This window comes from Sinocyclocheilus anshuiensis, unplaced genomic scaffold (genome assembly GCF_001515605.1).
Source record: "Sinocyclocheilus anshuiensis isolate Anshui unplaced genomic scaffold, SAMN03320099.WGS_v1.1 scaffold1053, whole genome shotgun sequence".
Taxonomy (NCBI): Eukaryota; Metazoa; Chordata; class Actinopteri; order Cypriniformes; family Cyprinidae; genus Sinocyclocheilus; species Sinocyclocheilus anshuiensis.
In genome coordinates, this window is record NW_015555711.1 from 1,315,384 (window position 1) to 1,336,723 (window position 21,340).

Here is a 21,340-nt window from a genome sequence, read left to right on the forward strand (position 1 = left end):
GGTGTCGCTGTCACAGACGCATCACGCGCGTTTTGGGGTAACAAAGGTTACCATAGTAATTCTGCCACTCTTTGTTTAGTGAGCTCAAACCGTTTACGGTTATTTAAAATGCCCATTATTACCGCCCGTTAAGTATACATATCCAAATATTTGTAGTTAGACGAAGAAAACTACTGAGCAGAATTTATATCAGTAATTTAAGACCACATAATGTGTAAAAGTTGCGAGTTTGTGAAGATTAAGTCATCAGTATTAGTAGCAGTTACACTGAATGGCGCGTCTCAGCGTTTTAAAACATAACAGAATGTTGCTTTTTAAATGACATTAAGCTTTAATGAACGACTTTGGAGTGAGTAAAGTAGTTACTCCGTAAGCCAGCATACTCAGTCCACATCTGATGTACTGTAATATATGAATAGGCCCTTAGTTTAAGAGCAGCTCTGAAGGGGTGGAACTGAGCCAGCGCCGCTAAGTGCTCACTGCTCAGAGCACCGAAGCCCTGCCGACAGCGGCTCTATACCGACTGCGCTCTGGTCGAGGAGAAACACGCCGACATCGATCATGTGGGAGATCAGGAATTTGCCTTTCCAAATATACGAGTAAGTACCAAAGGTCTGCGATGCGTTTTTGAAACGGGAGCGTTATCTTTACACCCGCATCCAAATGATTTCGCGTTTCCCTGTACAGCCAGTCCATCTTCCATGACGATAGCTACACGGCTAACTAGCCGAAGGGGGAAAGATTGACGTAGTTGGCTTGGATTTTACAGGAAATGCATTCTTGGCTAGCAAGAACCATCAATTATATAGGGCTTGTTATTAATTTGCTCTGTTGCTTGCATACGGTGTTTCTCATCATGACTTAAATGCGTGCAGAAATGCATTAAATGTATTGCATTCATTCGTAAATAAAACATAACGGGATGTTAGATTTCACTTACATGCGTAAATGCTAGTTGTATGCTGACCTATAAAATATTAAGAAATGCTATAATAATCTACATCCAGTGTTTCTTCCGGTTTCTCCTCAGCATAGACAGGGCGACATTTGGAGAGCTCTCGCCCTCTGCTTGTGATCAGCGGACATATATGGCTAATAATTATGAATTTGGTCCTTTTATGTTCGTTTTCTCGGACTGAAGTGATTCTGTGCGATCGCTTCTCTGAAAGTGATACGTCTTGCCCAACAGAACTGACCGGTTGTTTCCGCTCGGCCTCTGTTGTGGGCCCTAGAACGGAGCCTTTATTACGTAATGGTTGGGTTAGGCAGCGTGACCGTCATTTAGGTGATCATATCCTATCACAGAGAGGGGAGGTCTGCTTTGAAGAGAAATATCCAGCACTGGCTCGTTTTTTTCCTCACACACGCAGTATTATTACGTTTGATCTGCCGCAGTTTCTATTTGATATTGTTGCTTAATCTATAACTATAATTATTCACATAACCTCTCTGGAGCTGTTTCTTGGTTGACTTAATCTACGAGGAGTGAGCAGACTGTGTTTTGGTAAGCTGAGTGCTTTTTAACTCTCCGTGTTGTCATTATCTTAAACGTTGTCAATAAGCACGATAACGTGAGACACAGTAGAAAAATGTTGACGTTAGACTTTGTTTTAGGTCATTTCTAACAAGTTGGTCGGTAAAAGCTTTGGTCTAAATGCAAATCTATATTTTAGCCACTACTGTATGTAGACTTTCCTTTAAGAAAAATGTTGTTTCTTGAGAACACTGACATAAAACACTGAATAGCTTTGTCTGGGAGGTATTCACACACGCTCGTTCGCGGTTGTGGGAATGTGTGTTGTGCTGTGCGTTGACATTGTGTTTGTAAACACACCGAGTGTCTCCTTATTAGAATCTTAAATAATTCATTCATTGGAAGTGTCTGCTGATCAATCCAGCGAATCAGTAAGTGCGACCACATCATGTACTATATATGTAAATGTTATGTATATTACATGTGGAATAAAGCAATGACAATACGTGTCATATTCGGACAGAGAATGAGTGTCCGAATTTCTTAAGTAACAAAATACATATATTTTTTGGTAATTTTTCCGCGACAAAATGAGCAGCCTCTGAAATGGCCATGTGTTGTGCTCTGAGCCTCGTTGTTGTCAGCACGTGTTTGGCTGATCCAGTGTTTCCTGAGAACTCTCGCGCTTTTCCCAGGAGCGGTCAGATAATGCCCCGCGTGAACACCCCGCGCTCGTGATGTCGTACAAAAGACGAAATCAGCAAAAAAGTCACTTAATCAATTTATTTAATAATACAGTTTTTTAAAAATCTCTTTACTGGTTCTGTCTATCTATCTATCTATCTATCTATCTATCTATCTATCTATCGTTCGTATCCAGATATATAGTCGCAGAATGATTGATTCTCTTGATCAGACGTTTTAATTCCAAAACATTGTATAGATTTGATCTGTAATAACGCATATATGTAATTATAAATGAATGCACAGATTGATAAATTAATGTATTAATTTTAGTCTATTCTATTTAGCAAAGGTTATACAAATACATTAAGATTCATTAAGATTATACTTGAGTTGTCAACATTTTAAAGCACTTGGGTATCTTTTGTCTGTGACTCTTGGCTGGATCTTCTGGCACCACAATTGAGGTCCGTTATAGATTTGTTGAAATGAGGGAATCATAATTCTAGCCACGCTGGCTGTTCTTGCCCCCTGCTGCTTAAATTCACTCATGTCAAGGTCAGTGTACATTTAGCCATGTCTTGGACAGGTGGAGAGAGGACATTGTCCATGTTTTTCATAGGAGGCAGGTGATGAGAGGCTACCATCTGTTCCTTTGATCAAGCCTCTACATTAAGTAAGAGGGCTTTAGAGGGTGAAAAAAAACCTGTTTATCTTCAGTGCCCCTTAACCTCTTCCAAAGTTTCACCCTGACCCCCTCCTCTCCCTGTTTGTGAAAATGATTGCGTATTTACGGATCAATTCATTGCACTGTTGTCTTACCACAGGGTATGAGCCATTGCACCATCCCTGAGCGTCGGCAGAAGCCTGAGAAGGACGCAAGGGTGTGCACTGTGTTCTAAGAACGAGTGAGTGGATATTCAGACATCGGAGAACGACGAGCAACGACGTGAATCATGTCTTACTATAACCGAGAACTGGTGGTATTTTTTATTAAATATAAACTCTCACAGAGGAACTACCCCTACAATCACATTGAATTTACAGAAGACACAAATCGGACTGATGCGGCGGAAGGGAATGATGATGAGGAGGCAGCAGGAACGACGACCCTCGTTAATGGCTCCCTGAACGGAACAAGTACTGGTTCCACTGGGACCCCACCAAGGTCCCCCGCTTCAACCCCCCAGCGTCAGACAAACGGGACTGGGGGTCTGGATGCAGTAAAGGAGGCGCTTCGCGATTCTGCCAACGAGTTTGAGCTGCGTTATTCCCAAGCATTCAACGACCTGTCCTCGCAGCTCCACATCACGCCTGCCACAGCGTACCAGAGCTTCGAGAGCGTGATGGATGAGGTGTTCCGCGACGGCGTCAACTGGGGCCGCATCGTGGGACTGTTTGCCTTCGGAGGGGCTCTGTGTGTTGAGTGCGTGGAGAAGGAGATGAGCCCGCTAGTGGGAAACATCGCGGATTGGATGACCGTCTACCTAGACAACAAAATTCAGCCCTGGATCCAGAGCCAAGGAGGATGGGTGAGTTGAAAGTAACTTCTACCTTGTTAGCTTTCTTCAGTTTGATCAAGCAGCCTCTATGTATGTAACCTGTTCAGGTATATAGTTTTGAATTATTTCCATCTCAAATTGTCCTGTTGGATCAGAAGATATCTGTTCATTGCATTTAAACCACCCTTGGCCAATCTTAGAATTTTCATCTCTTTGTTGAGTCCTTTAAAGAGACTTTTTCTATATTATATAGAAAAAGTCTCTTTAAAGGGCTCAACAAAGAGATGAAAATTCTGTCATTTACTCGGCATCATGTTGTTCCAAAACCTGTAAGACTTTGGTTAATCTTCAGAACACTAATGAAGATATATTTAATGAAATCTGAGGTTTCTGTGCCTCCATTGAAAGTCCAGGTAACCAAAAGTGAGCTAGAACATCCAAAAAGGTCATAAAGCTGTTGTAAATCGAATCCACATGAATCCAGAAGATCAAGGATCTTTTAAGTTGTAGTTGCCTGTACTTTCAATGGAGGTACCGAAAACTCTCAGGTTTCATTAAAAATATCTTATTTTTAGTTTTGAAGATTAAGTCCTATGGGTTTGGAACAACATGAGGGTTAGTAAATGACAGAAATTTACATTTTTGGGTAGTCTTTCCTGTTAAGAATTCTGTTGCCATTTGAGATTCAAATACTTTATGAAGCTTTTAACAGACTGTAATAGTCCAGGAAAAGTGGATGTTATTGATGAAAGATCGTGTTTTGCATGGCCAAATCTGCTGGCTCCCTTGGGTCCAGACGGGGCTGTTTTTAGCACCTGCCCTCTCTTGGGCCTGGGTGGGGATGCCGAAACTCTGTGGAGGGGAAAGGAATGGGAGATAAGATAGCAGAACCACAGCTACTGGTCAGCTGATTATTGATTTCTATAGTCTTAATTCCCAATCGAAACTCTACAGAACGGAGCAGAGTCAAAAGCGTGTGGGAGATGAGCACATATGGTTGAGAATGGAGGGGAATGCACTGACAGTTCATTATTTTCCTTTCATCTTTTGCCTTTTTATTGTTTTCATTTTTTTTCTCTGTGTTATTTCCCCTCGATCAGCTGTCCAGTGATGAAAGGCGGGCATGAGTAAAGTCATGTGAAAACCTTTGTGCTGGTTCTCTTCTTTATGTAGGTTGGACGAGTGGCAGGTAATGGAGGGGTCCTGGTCCAGTCAGCTTTTTCTCTTTGTGATCAGGGCTGCGATCTGATTGGGTGAGGGTGAGATATGGAAGTGGATTGTAAAGGTCATTTTTAACAAGGCTGGTTTATTGAATGGTGCAGAGAACAGACTCTGATTAGCAGACTGGTTTTGTTAGTTGTTTTTTGTAGTTTAGATGCTTATTTTCATTTGTCAATGTGTCATTTACAAAATCATGTTTTGTTTTGTTCTAGAGCGTGCATTTTTTTTTCTTCCCTTGACATTACTTTTTTCTGTCTTGTGATGTCTTGATTGCACAAAGAATCCGGAACTGTGTAGAAAGTAAAAGTCAACATGTCATTTTATCTATACATTTGGATCTTGAATCTCTAAGCATGTGACCTTAGGAATGAGAACTTTAAGGCACACAACAGTCACAACAAATCTTAAATGTGTAATTAAAAAAAAAAAAAAGTTTCAAACAATCTTGCTGTCTTCATTGTTAGCATAAACAGAAAGAGCCTCCAGCCTGTTTTTTTTGTTTTTTTTTTAAATTTCAGTCAATATTTCATGTCATTTAATTTTATCCAGTTTTAAGGACTAACATTGCATCTAATTTTTGTCTACAAAAATAACATTTAAATTAAAAGTGTGCAAATTAAACCAAATATTTAAACATTATATATATTAATATTAACATGCCTCAGTATTTTTAATAGCGTTTGAAAACTGTCTTTGAAACCTAGATTTTTCTACTTCAAAAACATTAATGCATTAATCTTGCATATATTCATCAACAGTATGCTTTAAAATAATTCAATTATCTTTTTTGCCTCACCTACGGTATCATTGTCAAAATAAAAAAAAAAACTTTCGCTAAACATTTTTGTCAGTAATTCTGTTAAAGAGATTAGTAGGGCTGCACGATATATCGAAAACACAGAAATATCGCAAATGTGAATATCGCGATATGCATATAGCAACGGCGTGCGATATTTGAATCATTTTAATAATAGGCTACTTAAATCAAAACGTTGCAAAAGGTCAACGTTTTCCACACTGTAAGCAATATCGTATCGCATATCAAATATCGCATTTTTTAATAAGGTATCGCGTATCGCATTTTTTTTCAGTATCGCACAGCCCTAGAGATTAGCACTGTCGGCTACAATCGGAGAATGAACCTATGAAAGACTGCAATCTGTGCAGCTTTAGATGCCCACTGTTGAGGACGATGAAAGTGTTGGCCGATTTATTATGCTGTGTTTTAAGACTTGAATGGCACTACAATGGGCTAATGAATGAATTCTTGAGGTTTCACATCCTGAGGCACCCAGCTGCAGTTTTGGTTCATCTTGAGCAGAAATTGTGGGAGTGTGCTCTTCATGTCACTTCCTCAATGGGGAAGGAAAATGAGGTCTGCGTGTCTGACATACAAAAGACAGACGTGCATGTGTTATGAATGTAGGCCACCTTTCTGCAGACTCCCACTCAACCGTCTTCATCTCCGTCACATTCGGCATCAATTTCAGTCTGAACTTATGCAGCAGTTGTCTTTAGGATGCTCTGTCTCAATCAGGTCAGTGGTGTGGCGTTCATAAGCACACATGCACGCTCGATTTCATGGTCGAACTCTCTCTAGTGAGCATTTTTCCACACCTCGACGCATTTTGATGGTGGGTGGGGGGTTCTCATGCTATTTATTCATCTCAGTGTCTGCTTTGTAGTGAGATTTAAAAGCAGCTGACGCAAAAACCGAAGGGTGCCAGCAATTATTGTTCTATGCACTGGGACGTCCCCTTGCTGGGGGAGAAGCTGGGAATGCCCATTTCATGTTTCACTCTCACTCATACACTTCTCGCATACTCAAGATTATTTTGTGCATGCTAGTTTTCCCCTCCCACACAGCCACAGTTTCAACTTCCTTTTTGTATCATTTTCTTTGCCTACGCAGTTGCTGGCAGCTGTATGATGCAGGTGTATTACAGTACCTGCATGTCAGGCTGTTATTCTCTCTCCTGCTCTGGGGAGATCTGCAGTGATACAGTAATAATGCCCAGAGGTGCGGTCACATCAGGTCTTTTTCCTTGTGCATGATCACCATGATGGTTTGGGTTAAAAATCATTAATCATTTATTAACTGTTTGCATCTATAGAAGAATGCATGAGCAAGTCATTCAGTTCTAGTATTTTTAAAGAATTGTTTCCTATTCAATAGAGGGACTGGGAAAGGGAATGACTGACGTGAATGAGTCGCCACTATAGGAGTCCTGTGCCTGAGGGGGTGGGGTCGTGGGGATATTACCAATTAGGCTTGAATTATATGTGAATGTGCTCAGGGTAACCGCCTTTGTTCGAATAGGCTAGTACAGGATAAATTATTTGCAGTTGATGAGAGTTGGAGGGCAAAATAACAATACAGAGGGAGGGGGGATCCATACTTTTTCACTCTTATTACACCTGCTTTGTTCATTACTCCTATTTTAGTGTCTGTGTGTGTGTTGTGTTAGTCCCTCTGAAACCCTCATTAGCGTCCAGCGAGGTTCCTTCACTATCACTCTGCTCCTAACTAGAACAGTGACTTCCAAACACAACCAATCATTAATTACATACCTCTCTCTCTCACACACACACACACACACACACACACACACACCTAGTAGTAATGCGCTCATGCATGCTGATAAACAAAGGCCCGCCTTTAGCACGTTTTAATCACTGTCACCACAACAGAAGTCTTTGTGTGACGTATGGCTGTTACCGAGAGTTTCATCAAACGTATACGCATGCGAATGCAAACACACATACCATATACACACACACGCCCTCATCCCATTGTCTATCATGTTTGCACAAGGAACACCCATGGGACCACCCCCTACTCCCCATCCTCCATCACTTTTACTTTTAGAACCGCCTCCATCTCGTGTCCTTCCTTCATTTCGATTCTCTGTTTCTTTCTTTTGGTCTATCTCCCCCGCCTTTCCCTCGCTCTCACGTGGGTGGACGTGTTGCAGATCAGACATGCAACAACATGACCACGTCACCGCCGTTAGTGTCCCCGTTCACCCCTTCATTCTGTCTCGTTCGTTCTGCGTTCATCCGTTCATCCATCATCCCTCCACCTTACTGGTCATCTCTATCGATTTGGCAGGCGCGATGGCCATGCGTGTTTGCGGCCTGCCTCCCGCAATCATTCGTCAAGCTCCGATACATCAGCGCCGCCCACTCTGTGCCTGTGTGTCGCATGACTGACTATACGTCTGCTTTTGTGCTCCTGGTCAATTGTGTCTGGGTTTGGACCGCGTGTGTCGCATCTTAAATGCAATATGTGCATTATTGTTCCATTTCATGCGTTTACACACACGTGCCTCTCATTTGCGCGATTATTTCAAGGTATAGCACACGCTGAGCATGTGATTACCTTAAACAAAGGAGCTGCGGGTGTGCACACACACATGCACGCCTGCAGCGTCCAGGTGAGTAGCTTGGCTGTAAACACACAGTGACAGCAGCAGTGGAGACACTGATCCAGATGTGATGTTGTCCTCCATAGACACTGGAACAGATCTCATTGTCATTTCATGCTTAAGCTTCAGCAAATGTTTTTGTTGCTGTTGGCAGTGGCGCTGAACATTGCTATTCTCAAGGTCATAGTTCAGCCCTGACCTTTTGACTCAGTTCATCGCCACAATTTGAAATTCTTTTTATATTTCACAAGGTGACTTCATTTTTTAACTATATCATGCACATGCCTTTATGTGTGTGCTTGGTTTGTGTGTGCTGACTGAGTGAAAATGGCAGTAAACAGATGGTGTGATTCAGTCTGTTCCTGCAGCCTTGTCACCAGCGAGTGAGAGAGAAAGAGGGGGAAGAGAGATGGAGAAAACGACTAACGCTATGCTAGTGTACTCCTCTTATGTCACAGGCAGGGGGGAGACGGGGTTCTGGCCTCACCTTCAAAGAAGGTTGGGCTGATCCATTCTGCCAGGGTCACCGGGGGGAAACGGAGCGTCCCAAACACGGAAAGAATTGTTTTGGTCCATGTAGCTGGAACGGTAGAGGTTGGAAATGTAGATTTGTTTTTTTTTACAGATTTTGAAAAGGTTGTTCACCTAAAAAATAAAAGTTTGTCATTTATTTGTTCCAAACCCATGTGACTCTCACCAATCAAGAGCAGCATCAACATTCTTCGAAATTTCTTCTCTTTTCCTCCATGGAGGAAAGTCGGAGTTTAAAATAATATAAGGTTGAGTAAATTACAGAATTTTTTATTTATTTATTTTTTGTTGAAACATCCTTTAAATGCATGCACATATGCCCAACTAAAGCACATTTTTGTCTGTTAGCAGTGATGTCGCTAGTTTCTCTCGCCTAAGTGTTTGTGAATACACCTAGTGTATTTTTAGCTAACTTTTTCCCACACGTTTTTTCTCGTCTTGTTCCAGTGTTTTTGTACGCATGTTCAACTCCAGTGGATTTAGCTTCTTAGCTGAAGCTCCTCTTTGCTAATTAAAAATTTCCAGACACACACAAACACACACATTTCTCTGTGTGTTGGTCAGTGGTGCGAAAGAGTGATCTGCACCGTTAAGCCCAGCTCTCCTAATGCACTTTAGCCAAGATTATCCAGCATCATCGAACCGCACTGCAATTAGCCCCTAATAACACAAATAACAGCCCACTGAAAGGACCCGCTAACCTTTTAGCGGCTCTGTCGCCGTTCCACAGAGCAGTGGACCACATTATGCTCCTTGTCCATTTGACAGAATTACGACTTTAAAAAAGCAAATGTGCTTTGTTTTCATAAAGGGTCATCTGCGCTTCACTTTTGCTCCTAATGTGCTGTGCTGAACAGCCTCTAGCTATGCAGAGAATGTAGGGGGATTTTTTTGGTGTATGTATTTTATTACTGTACATCATTTTTCCTATGTAAATCAAGCATTGTTTTTAAGCATTTTAGTGTGCTTGTGTTTGAATTTATAAGTGTGTTTGCACTTTTGAAATGAAGTCATAAAGAGATGGTGTCATTCGAGACCAGAGCTCAACACGGTTTTTCCAGAGATGACCGTCTCAGGTAGGACTGAGAAAGTGGCCTGACTCAGAATGTAAGCTCAGTCTGAGTGTGTGATGCCTGGCTGATACCAGATTAGGAACGGGGTAGAGATCAGATCGGCTTTCTCGCCTGTGCCGCTCTGGACATAACATGACTGTTGCTCTGCTTCAACAGAACTGGCTTATGCTGGAAAATCAGGTCATGAGCAATTTCCCCCCTCTCTCTCTTTCTCACTCATTATTCATTCTGTATGTTTTATATTCTGTCCGGCCCTTTCAGTAAAGCCCCTCTTTTTCTATCTAGTTTTCCCTCATTCCCATATAGCTTCTTGTTAAAATCAGATTATGGAGAAAAAACTGAGGCCCCATCTGTAGGATTAGAATCAGCCATGAATAAAAGGCTATGACGATGTAGGCGCAGTGACTGATAAAGTGTGTTGATATCATCTCTGAGTGTCATCAGTCATATTGTTATGAGTCTCTTTCTAGGTTCCACCTTGTTCTACTCCTCAGAAATATATTTTCTGCTCCACTAATGTCACCAAATGGAATTTCAAAAATAATGACTGTTTCAAATAAGATTCTTGAACTCCCCTTCGCATGCAAGTGGTCGACAAATCAGCTGAAAATTGGTTGTTTTGGGCTGGTTAGGTTGCCACCAACACATAGTTCATTAAATTTTTTGAGAAGACTGTGGAGCATTTGTGATTTAAAAAGCATGACTATATCTTGGCATCACACCATTCTTGTACTTGCATGCATGCTCTGTTTCAGCATCATCCAATATGCATAAGTCTTACAGTCTGTTTCTTGACAAATATCCCCAGAGGCTATGTCTGCCTGTAAGAGCAGGTTTAGGTCAGAAAATCTGGCTGCATATGTGTGTCCAAATATCTGTATGTATATGGACGTATGTAGTCTGCGTGTGTCCCGGCTCATTGGGATTTGGCTGACAGAATGGAAGCTGATGGTGATGTCTCCCCGGTGAGATGCGGAACAGATTGGAGTCTGAGCCCCACTCTCCTGACTCATTAATCTTTTCTTTAATTCATTTACGGTACGCACAAACATGGCCACATTGCCAGGCAAGCACAAAGAACACCTCCCACAGACAGATCCTCCAGATATACGACCTAAAATAAAACGGGGAGGTGTGCCGCTCAGACTATTTTGCATGCTGTGATCTGATTGGATGTTTGTGGTCTAAATTTCATTTGGGCCGTGGGTTTAGTGGAGTCTGTTTTGTTGCTCTAATTGTCAGCTAAATGTGAGGCGTGGGGTTTCAGACCTGTGTTATGTTTCAGGTGTCATCACCTCTTGCTAAACCGTTACATAATGAAACACTAATGATGTTTCAGGGCAAAGACTGATGTAATTGGGAAAACTGGATGTAACCGTTAGTGCGGTTACTGTGAATGAGGCAACAGAGTTGCTGGAAAAATCATCTGTCCAGGCCAGTGTTGCTGTGGTTTCAAGGTGACTGTACTTTCTGTGCTTGGGAAACTGATGTTTGGTTTTCATCAAGGGCGCTGCTTCCTGTATTTGGATTACTGAAATGTTAAACAGTTAGAGAACCTTTCCGTTGGTGTCCGTTTTGCCAAATTATAAGTGTTTAGAAGTGGCTGATATTAGTGTTTTTTTTTTATTATTATTATTATTATTATTCATTTATTTGTCAATATTATATATTTTATTTTGCTTTTGTCACCATTTTACATTTTACACAATTTTAATAACACTGTTAAATGTAATCTTCTCTAACTACATCATAATATGATGCCTAAATTCCCATGTAAAACATTTAAAATGATCATTTTTCATTTATTCAGTCAAAATAATATATAATTTTAATATCAGCCATAGCATAAAAATAATTACCTTGTCATATTAGCTGAAATGTTAAAATGGGTGGATCCATATTTAGAACTTGATCTTTTGGGCTAAAAAATGTTAGGGTTTGGCCCATTTGAACTAAATAATTATGTAGTTTATGATTGGTAGTCTGTCAATAAACTCGCTCAACAATATGAATAGCATTATTTCACATTGTACATCAGGCAACACAATTTAGGATTGGCACTTCAAAGTCAGATTGAAAGGGGTGATAACATGTATCTTAACCCAGGGATAAATATATCGTTTTAATGAGATTTAAGGTACATAGGCCTATTCCATAGGAAGCTGGCAGTACCATTGTGTCTGTACCATTAAGGAGGTGACTCAGAATGAGCTACTCTAACTGTGAACCACTAAACCCACAGGCCATAAACCAGACAGAGCTCTCTATAAAAAGTGATAGACTATAAATGTTTGCCTGGCCTGTAGGTGCGTGCTGATGTCATTGACAGCTAAAATGGTAAATACCAGGCTGACATCAGAAATCCCATTTGCTGTAAAACGCCTTTACAGCATCACCCTCTTATGGCGCTTTTCCACTGCATGGTACGGCTCGGTACAGTTCACTTTTGGGGGGGTTTCCGACGTTCCTCTCGTTGATAGCAGAGGAGCGGATCCAGTGAGAGCTTGATGGGGCGACGCGGAATGAAAAAGTTTTTTAGGAGTCGCGGCAGTAGAGGCGGCGCAACTATAATGACATGTGAATAATCCCGCCCACTCTAAAGCGATACTAAACTGCAGTGGAAACGCAAACCGAGCCGAACCGAGCCGTGCCGTACCGTACTGAGCCGTACCGAGCCGAGTCGTACCACGCAGTGGAAAAGCGCCATTAGAGTAAGTGACATCACATTGTTGACCTGAACTGAAGAGTTAATGACCATCATTTTGATCAGAAATTAAGTAACTGTGGCAAACCCAGTCTTTGGCCTTGTTGTTGTTTATTTTGACCCTAAAAATGTTGCAATGCAATTTCACCTTCTTAAAAAAACTGACATCCTGTTTGTTTTGCAACATTTGTGTAATTCTCAAATGACCATGGCTGTCACATATCCTGCCTTGTGATGGTTTAGGTGGGTTTGTTTTGCTTCGGTCCTCTTTTTCCCTCTTTTCTTTTTTTTTCTTACTCTTTCCACCATCTCTGCAGTAGTGGACTGGAAATTTCCGGTTTCAGCTTGACGTCTGAGTGACTCAGCAGAGATTGAGCGAGAAACGGCAAGGCCGGTTGTTGATGCCGCACAGTTGGAATTCAATTTGTTTTCCTCCCTCAAAGCATGTTTCCTATCAGCTGATTTCCACACAGGAATGAGGGTGTCCAGCATTCCTCAGCGATCGTGAGGAAATCCTGCCCTTCCGGCCTCTCTGTAATTGTTCTGCTCAGTGCTGGTGTGCGGGCTTCACGGCAGAAAAGAATCCCACTGGTTTCCTCTTGTCTCACCACTCAGGTTCAGTGCATTTTAGAGAGGCCAGAAAGTATCTCAGAGCGAGAGCCTATTTTGTTTTGCTAGGAAACCTCTTTAACATTCCAGGTTAGAATTCTCATTTGCTGGGAACTCGGCTGCTTTGTTTGGTTGCCAGCCTTGGGCTGTAGATATCCAGGATGAGCTCTTTCAGTGGTGGTGTTTCCTAGGAATAGTTATTACTATTGCTTAGGGTTAGGGATTTGAACAAACCCATAATCCTAAGGATTAAACTTTGTAACTCGACCTGCATTGTTTATGCTTTGGACATCAATGATACCTCAAATGTGGTTTGCTGAGAAGACTATTATTAATGCTATTATTTTTCTAAGTGATCAGACAATTTACATTATTAAATTTGGGGGGAAAGTCTCAGCGCTTTACGTTGGCCAAGAGATGGGAGTCATATTGAGGAACCAGTATATCATAGGGAATAAGTTGTTGGGTCTTTTGACTTTGGAAGAGACCAAGGCTCCGTCTGAATATGCGTACTTCCTACAATATAAAAAACAGTATGTGAAACGAGTAGTATGTCTGAATTCACAGTATTCATAAAACAGTAGCCAAAAAGTACCTGAATGACCTACTGCTTCAGGCAAGATTCTGAAGTGCGCATGCAATGTACACTTCACAATCCCATGAGGCCATTGGAGAGGAGTTGTGAATGGCAGTAAAGCAACTTAACTGACGTCTATAGGTCACATTACGATAACATCACAAACGTATTATGTCTGGATTACATTCATGATATATAAAGCATACTTCTTATTCAAAAGGATTTAGTATTAGTAGTTTATTTACTCTATAACATGCGTCCATATTACTGGACCAGGCTGCAAAAGAGATTTTTAGTGTTATTTGAGCTAAAGATGCATTTATGAGGCAAGTTAGAAACATAATTTAAATGTAGTTTTGACTGACATTTTTAGAGATTTTCGGCACGGTTCTATTCAAATGTATTAACAGTACAGCTCCTGTAACCCAAAATGATTACAGCTGTCTGGGAACTTTTCCAAAATGGCAAATAAGCAACCATACAGAACACCCTAGCATAGAGGCTTGCATGGGTATTTTCTTGAGGATATGTACAGATGTAGTTATTCTCATTTTTTCTCAGAGGAGAGAAAAAAGCGAGAAAAGGCTGAAACAGAAGTATCGATAAGAAAGGTGATGGAGGATGGTGAACCATCACACCTATCCCTCACTAGCTTCTGTACAGACACACCAGTGTTCTCTAATCAGTACAGAAGAGCGGCCACGTTGTGTTTCTGTGAAACGTGTTATGTTCTAAGTGTGCTCATCATCAATCATCTGGCTGAAACAGAACAAGCTGTTCTGGAAAGCAAGTGACTGGCTTCACTAACGCCATGGCAAGGGTTAAAGGGTCAGGATGGTGTAACAGTGGAGAAACCCAGTGCTCTGACTCGACCGAACCAAACTGAACTCTCTGTACGATACTCTCATAATCTCCCAAACACACACACACACACTCTCTCTCTCTTTCATGAATAAATTGCTCCTCTTCAAACAGGATGAGGCTGGGCTTGATGTAATACACTGATGTCAACAGAGTAGCTCAGTAGCGTTATTGTAACTGTAGCAATATAGTGGTGAGGATGACTTTGTGTTTCTGTGGTCTCATCATCTGTGCCAGCTTATATACCCCTCTAGTACCTCTCCTTCACAGTGTTCCTTTCAGAAACAAAATTGGCCCCTTTCTTGGCCTCTATTTGGATATTAGCCTATACTAACTAACAAAACGCAGACACCTTGCACCTGGTTTCACTCTCTCCTGTAGGGCCTGGTTTGTATGTGCTCTTTGTTCAGATAGGGCTATGGAACACGCCTGGCAGTCACCGCTGCCTAGCAGCCGGTATCTCTTGGGAGCGTTCGCACAACCTCAGTGCTGTTTGGAGCCAGTAAAAAATCAGGTTTTCTTGACAGATTGTGTTTGTGTATAAATGCTTTCTTACTCAGTCACACCTACAGTGGATCAGTGGGAGTTTGGGAGTGGATCTTTCAAGGTGTTGTTGCAAGATATACAAAGAGTCACGTTGGTTAATGATCTGTTTAAAAAGCGAGTCACAAATGCTGTCATGATGGTCAGGCATATTACACCGTGTTGTTAGAGACATGTCAGGACATGTGCTGTACCTGGCTTGGTGGGCTTGGGATTATTAAGCCCCTACATTTTGTTAAAGGGGTCCTATTATGCTTTTTCACTTTTTCAACTTTAGTTAGTCTGTAATGTTGCTGTTTGAGCATAAAAAAGATATGCAAAGTTACAAAGCTCAAAGTCCACTTCAAAAGGAGATATTTTATTTGAACAGAAATCACTTTTTAAAAACAACGAACGACTCGTTTGGACTACAAAGCATATTTTCCCGGGATTTGTGATATCACAAAGATCGACGAATGGGACGAGACCTGGTTGAGCTGCACTAGAGAAGGCAATGAGTTAGGGATGCACCGAATGTTCGGCAACCGAAATTATTCGGCCGAAAATAGCAAAAAAACTTTCGGTGTTTGGCCGAATAAGCAAAAAGACAGAATAAATTGTATCGAACAAAGACGTGACGCGATCAAATAGAGGCGCGCGCTAATGCAGCAAACATGACGGCAGTGTGGAAACATTTAAAGCTGTCTGAGAAAGACGCAAAAATCATTACAAGCACTGACAGCGAGAGACTGTTTAGTACTGCATCGCATGTCTTCGATGAGAAGAGGAAGGGTGGTTGTTGCTGGTTACTCTATGATGATTAAAATCGCGAAATGCCCTTAAACAATTAAATAAACTGCAGAATGATATGTTTTCTAATACACGCAGGAATTGCACATGTTCAAACAGCACTGCACGAGCTCGCGGTGGCAGGGTTCAAAGTCCAAAGTGCGAGGGAAATCTGTGCTGAAACTGTGTTACTCGTCAGCTGCTCGGTCAAATTTTTATGAATTTTTACAAGACCTGTGACAATGCGATACGTGCAACAAACGTCTTCCCAAATTCGTAATGAGAATCATTTGTCAACAAAAAGAAGCACTGAGGTCTTTCCTTGAAAAAACGTGTTCGGTAGTCGGCCTTCGGCCCAGTGTTTAATTTTGTTCAGCTTCGGCCAAGAATTTTCATTTCGGTGCATCCCTACAACGAGTGTTATCATCACCATGTCGGAGACACGCTAGCTTTCCCAAGGCAGACGAACTTAGAGTTGGTACAATCATCCGGGTTTAAATTGCGCTCAAATTTATTTGATTTTGACTCAATATTTACACTGAAGCTTGCAGGCAGCTATGGTAAGGGGCATGACATTTCCTGACCAGGCGCCGAGTGGTGCCAATCACAACACACACTGGCCCAGCTAACCAATCACAGCACATTTCGTATTTCAGAAGGCGGGCCTTCATTTGATACAGGAACTATTCGAGCCGTTCATGCCAGACTGGGGAGAGAGGTGTTGTAATAATGTAAAATATGTGAAAAATAATGTGTTTTTCGAACAACCAAGTATGAGAGCCTGTTCTAGTACACCCCCAAAACAAAATCAAGACTTTGTAAAAGAGCATAATAGGAGCACTTTAAAGGGTTAGTTCACCCAAAAATGAAAGTTCTGTCATCAGTTACTCATCCTCATGTCATTCCAAACCCATAAGACTTTAGTTCATTTTCAAGAAATGAAGACAACCCGAGATTTGTCTGTTACTCCACTGAAAGTCTAAAGAACTGAAACATTCTTGCTCTAAAAACTCTAGAAAAAGATTGTAAAAGAAATCCATATGAATCTCGCATCAAGAAAGCACATTTGAGCCTCCGTTTACCATATTCAGTGTGCTCTATGTATTGTGCACTGATCAATGTTTATATATAAATAAAAGCTGAAATTAAACATGTTCATCATATAAAACAATTCTCTTCAGAAAACTTGGATTAAACTGCTCAATTAATATAGATTTATTTTATGATCTTTTTTGAATTTTTTTTAAAGCAGTTGAGCTGATTACAGATTCAATGTTCACTTTCGATAGTAAACATAAGAAAATATCGAAAATGCCTGGTGAAATAGAAACTAAGGAACTGAAATTGTAGTTGCCTGTTGTTTGCCGGTTAGCACAAAATGAAGATGATTATGGAATTGGAGTGAACATGAAAGAAATACATATAATATATAACAAATAATATTATATGCATGACACAGAGATATTTTGCTTACTAACTTCAGCATGAAAGATGTCAGCTCAAAAGGTAAAGCCACACCTCCATATCTGCCCCTCCTGGATCCACCTATCACATGTACTGCCTGTGCCTATACTCGATTGTACATAAAACACTGTAGGATGTGTACTGCTGTGTGTTGCACCATAATCTTACTGCCAACAAGCATGCCTTAACATGTCTTAGATTTATGACTTGGACTGTAATCAAAGAGTCACATTCTTGTCATACCAATCTACATTGTTCTCACCTTGTTCTCACAGTTTCACAGACTGATACTTATTAATGCGTGTGTGCATTAGGCTTGGTTCTGCTTTCAGGGACATACTGTTAGCATTCCTGCAGGGGTTACTCATGTACCTGTTAAAGGGTGATGCAAAATCATGCCATCTGACTGCATTGACTGCAGCACGCCCTCTCTGTTCGCCATTCATGATGAGGTCAGCGTGGGTCATGTTTAAACTACCTATGGTTGACAAAGGCGTGCCTGAGGAAGTGCATGAGAGAAATTATATTTACTCTTCACTGTGCGTTGACACCGAAGTTCACTTTTATACTAGATTGTTCTCATAGGCTAGTAAACGTTCTGTAGGATTGTACAGTACAGTGTGTTGGGTTCGTTTTTTTAAGTGGAGTTTTGCTCAACTTGAGCTTGACTGTCGTATTGCTGTTGAGTTTTTTTTTTTTCACTGTTTGTTACAGATATGAGTCAAACATCAAATTATGTGGCTTGTATGCAGTTATTTTTCTAAGCAATCATTTTTTACAGAATAGTAAAAGTCCAGTTGTTAGTTCGATAATTAATAATAAAGCAATATAACTACTGGAGAAATTGTAATCATTATTATTATTATTATTATTATTATTATTATTAATGATGTTGTTTATCATAGATTTGTGCATATATGAGGTGTTTTTGTGGGTGTTTTTGGGTATCTGTGTCAAGTGAGTTCTGGACTCGACTTGTCATGTGCCGCGTCACTGTTTGTGATAACCTCTCTGCTCTGGAACTGCTGGTCTGTTATCAGCCCCCACCACTCCCATCACCCCTCCCTCACACTTACGAAATCAATTCCTACGAATTTCATCTTGTTCCTATGTAAATCACTCTGCTTTTTTACTTCACTGCACACATCTATGCAACGGACATCTCCTTGACTACACCTGTCACACATTTCATATCCAAACACTCTCCACCTACTTGACTGTCTCTTACAGGTGCATCTCAATAAATAAGAATGTCGTGGAGAAGTTCATTTATTTCAGTAATTCAACTCAAATTTGAGTTGAATTACTGAAATAAATGAAAAAAAAACTTTTCCACGACATTCTAATTTGAGATGCACCTGTACTTCCTTCTCCTCATCCAGCTCTTTCAGGCTCTTTGTCAGTTAAAACAAAGTACCTGTCAATAAATTTGACCGTTCCACCCCAGATTATATAACCGAGGCTTATCAGTTGTATTTCGATTGTCCATTGTCCTTCCATCAGACACTCATATGACGACATCTAGCTGTTGCTTTTTTGTATTATTGCACGTTATATTTTTAGTGCATTGATGTAAAGATATTTGTAATGATTAACAATTCACAATCCATCTCAGATTCTATGAAACATGAGTTTAGTGTAGTTGCTAGAATAGATTATGATGAGTATTAATATGCAGAACTATGGTGACAAAGCACTGGAGCTATGGCCTAGTGGTTAAAGGGTTAGTTCACCCAAAAATGAAAATTCTGTCATTAATTACTCGCCCTCATGTCGTTCCAAACCCATAAGACCTTCGTTCATCTTCAGAACACAAATTAAGATATTTTTGATGAAATCCGAGAGCTCTCAGATCCTGCGTAGACAGCAATGCAACTGAAATGTTCCCACACCCAGAAACGTAGAAAGGACATCGTTAAAATAGTCCATGTGACATCAGTGGTTAAACCGTAATTTTTACGAAGCTGCGAGAATACTTTTTGTGCGCAAAAAAAACAAAAACAAAACAAAAATAACTTTATTCAACAATTCTTCTCCTTCGCGTCACCCTAGGACGCACGCCATTATAGATTATCACGACACATGCGCGTACGTTCCTTTGCATGTAAACAAGGCTTAGCGTTGTTTATGTGCAGAGGTACTCTTGATAATGGCGGAAGACGTGATTTGGAGGAGAAGAAATGTTAAAGTTGTTATTTTTGTTTTCTTTGCGCACAAAAAGCGTTCTCGCTGCTTTGTAAAATTACGGTTGAACCACTGATGTCACATGGACTGTTTTAACGATGTCCTTACTACGTTTCTGGGCCTGGGAACATTTGCATTGTTGTCTATGCCAGTGTTTCCCAACCGGGGTGCCGCGGCAATATTTTTAAATTGCTAAAATGTTCAAAAATGTGCTATTATATAATACCCATTTCTGATGTCGCCAATAATTAGAGATGTTTTCATTTTGGGTGAACTAACAATTTAACACATTCTCTGATTTACTGAACTGCTATGCATATGAAACTATATGCAGAGTTTTGAGTCAAGCCTGTGTCACAAGACTCCCATATCCTCTTCTCCCCATCATTTCTTTTCCATCTCCTGATTGTGCTTTTTAATTAGCAATAGCTGATAACTGGTTAATATATTTGGTCTGCTTGGCCATATACCAAAGTTTGTTCTCAGTGTTTTATAATATATTTTCAAATTTTAACTTGTATAATAGTATCACAGACTAAAAATATATCAGTATTACACCAGCCATCAGCCACCTGCCCCTTTTTACTCTGAAAAATCCCAAAATAAACAGTCAAATAAACTTCTTCCTGCTACATGCTGTGACATCTCCTCCCGTTTTGTTTCATTGTAAAGAGAAACGCTGATAAATTACTGATAAGTGTTGAGACAGTGCACGTTTTGAACTCGTCGGATGGTTTCATTTAAGTCCTCCACATTCTTCTTCCCATATTTTCAAGCTTGTGTAGATAACTAGGGCAAAGGGAAAGACTGGAGGATGACATCAGTCTTCTTGAGTGGAAAACAGGGGTGGGCGTCTGAGGGTTGTGTGTGTGTGTGTGTGTGTGTGTGTGTGTTGTAATTGGCTACATGCACAGAATATTTTCGGCTTGATCACTGCATTGCTCTAATACCTTTGACAAAAATTCGATACCAGTGAAACAAATTGTATTGTCTCTGAATCCGAAGATCCAACTGAGAAAACGTTGAAGAAAAAAAATGCTTCTGTCCTAACAGAAATTGTCTGGGTTATATGGAAGCATACATGTTTATGAGTCATATTAGATTTTTACTGCAGTGCTTCGGTTGAGTTATTTCAGCCTCCGTCTGGAGTTGGTGTGCTCTAATTCTGTGTGTTCCCTGAGGAAACAGGTTACGTTATAAAGCCTGAAATCCCCTTTCAGCTTTTCAGATAAAATTGGGCTTGCTACAGAATCCTGCTGAGAAATGAGGTTAGTGAAGTCTTAGAAACAGGCATGGTAAATCTCGCCCCCTGGTGGTCATTGTATGAACTCACTGTGCACGCAAACTTGTCACAGGAAGGGTGGGATTATTGGAGGGCCTGGGGGGGAGGGGCACTGAAGGAGTTCAACGGTTGGCTGAAATGAGCTTGTCAGTTATTGGATGGTTGAGTGTGGTAATATTTTCCTCCTATGAATAGCTTGTGACAGTATTTGTTACAGTGCTTAAATGTTACCTTCACTGTACTACTGATGGGGCCGTGGTAATTGTTTATTTCAAGTAATTATTATAATTTATATGTGTTCATGTTTTTATAAAATTTACTGGTTTATGAGTCTGTTCCTATAGAAATAAATCTCATTCTAAGCTGTTTTTTGTGTGTGTGTGTGTGTGTGTGTGTGTGTGTGTGTGGGTGTGTGTGTGTGTGTGTGTGTGTGTG

The 21,340-nt window shown here is 40.7% G+C and overlaps 1 protein-coding gene across 2 annotated transcripts in view; it reads left to right on the forward strand.

Moving 5' to 3' along the window:
- The first annotated feature begins 365 nt into the window (after positions 1 to 365).
- The window catches only part of LOC107671991 (bcl-2-like protein 1), a 22,071-nt gene continuing 1,096 nt past the window's right edge, over positions 366 to 21,340 (forward strand). Inside the window, exons 1-2 of one of the 2 annotated variants that reach the window (XM_016465015.1) lie at positions 366 to 599; positions 2,986 to 3,690. In XM_016465015.1, the coding sequence (XP_016320501.1) occupies positions 3,115 to 3,690 (576 nt within the window). In that variant the 5' untranslated portion in view covers positions 366 to 599; positions 2,986 to 3,114. Of the gene's footprint in view, positions 600 to 1,262; positions 1,505 to 2,985; positions 3,691 to 21,340 lie in introns of those variants that run through there. The other variant, XM_016465014.1, reaches the window with a different exon arrangement.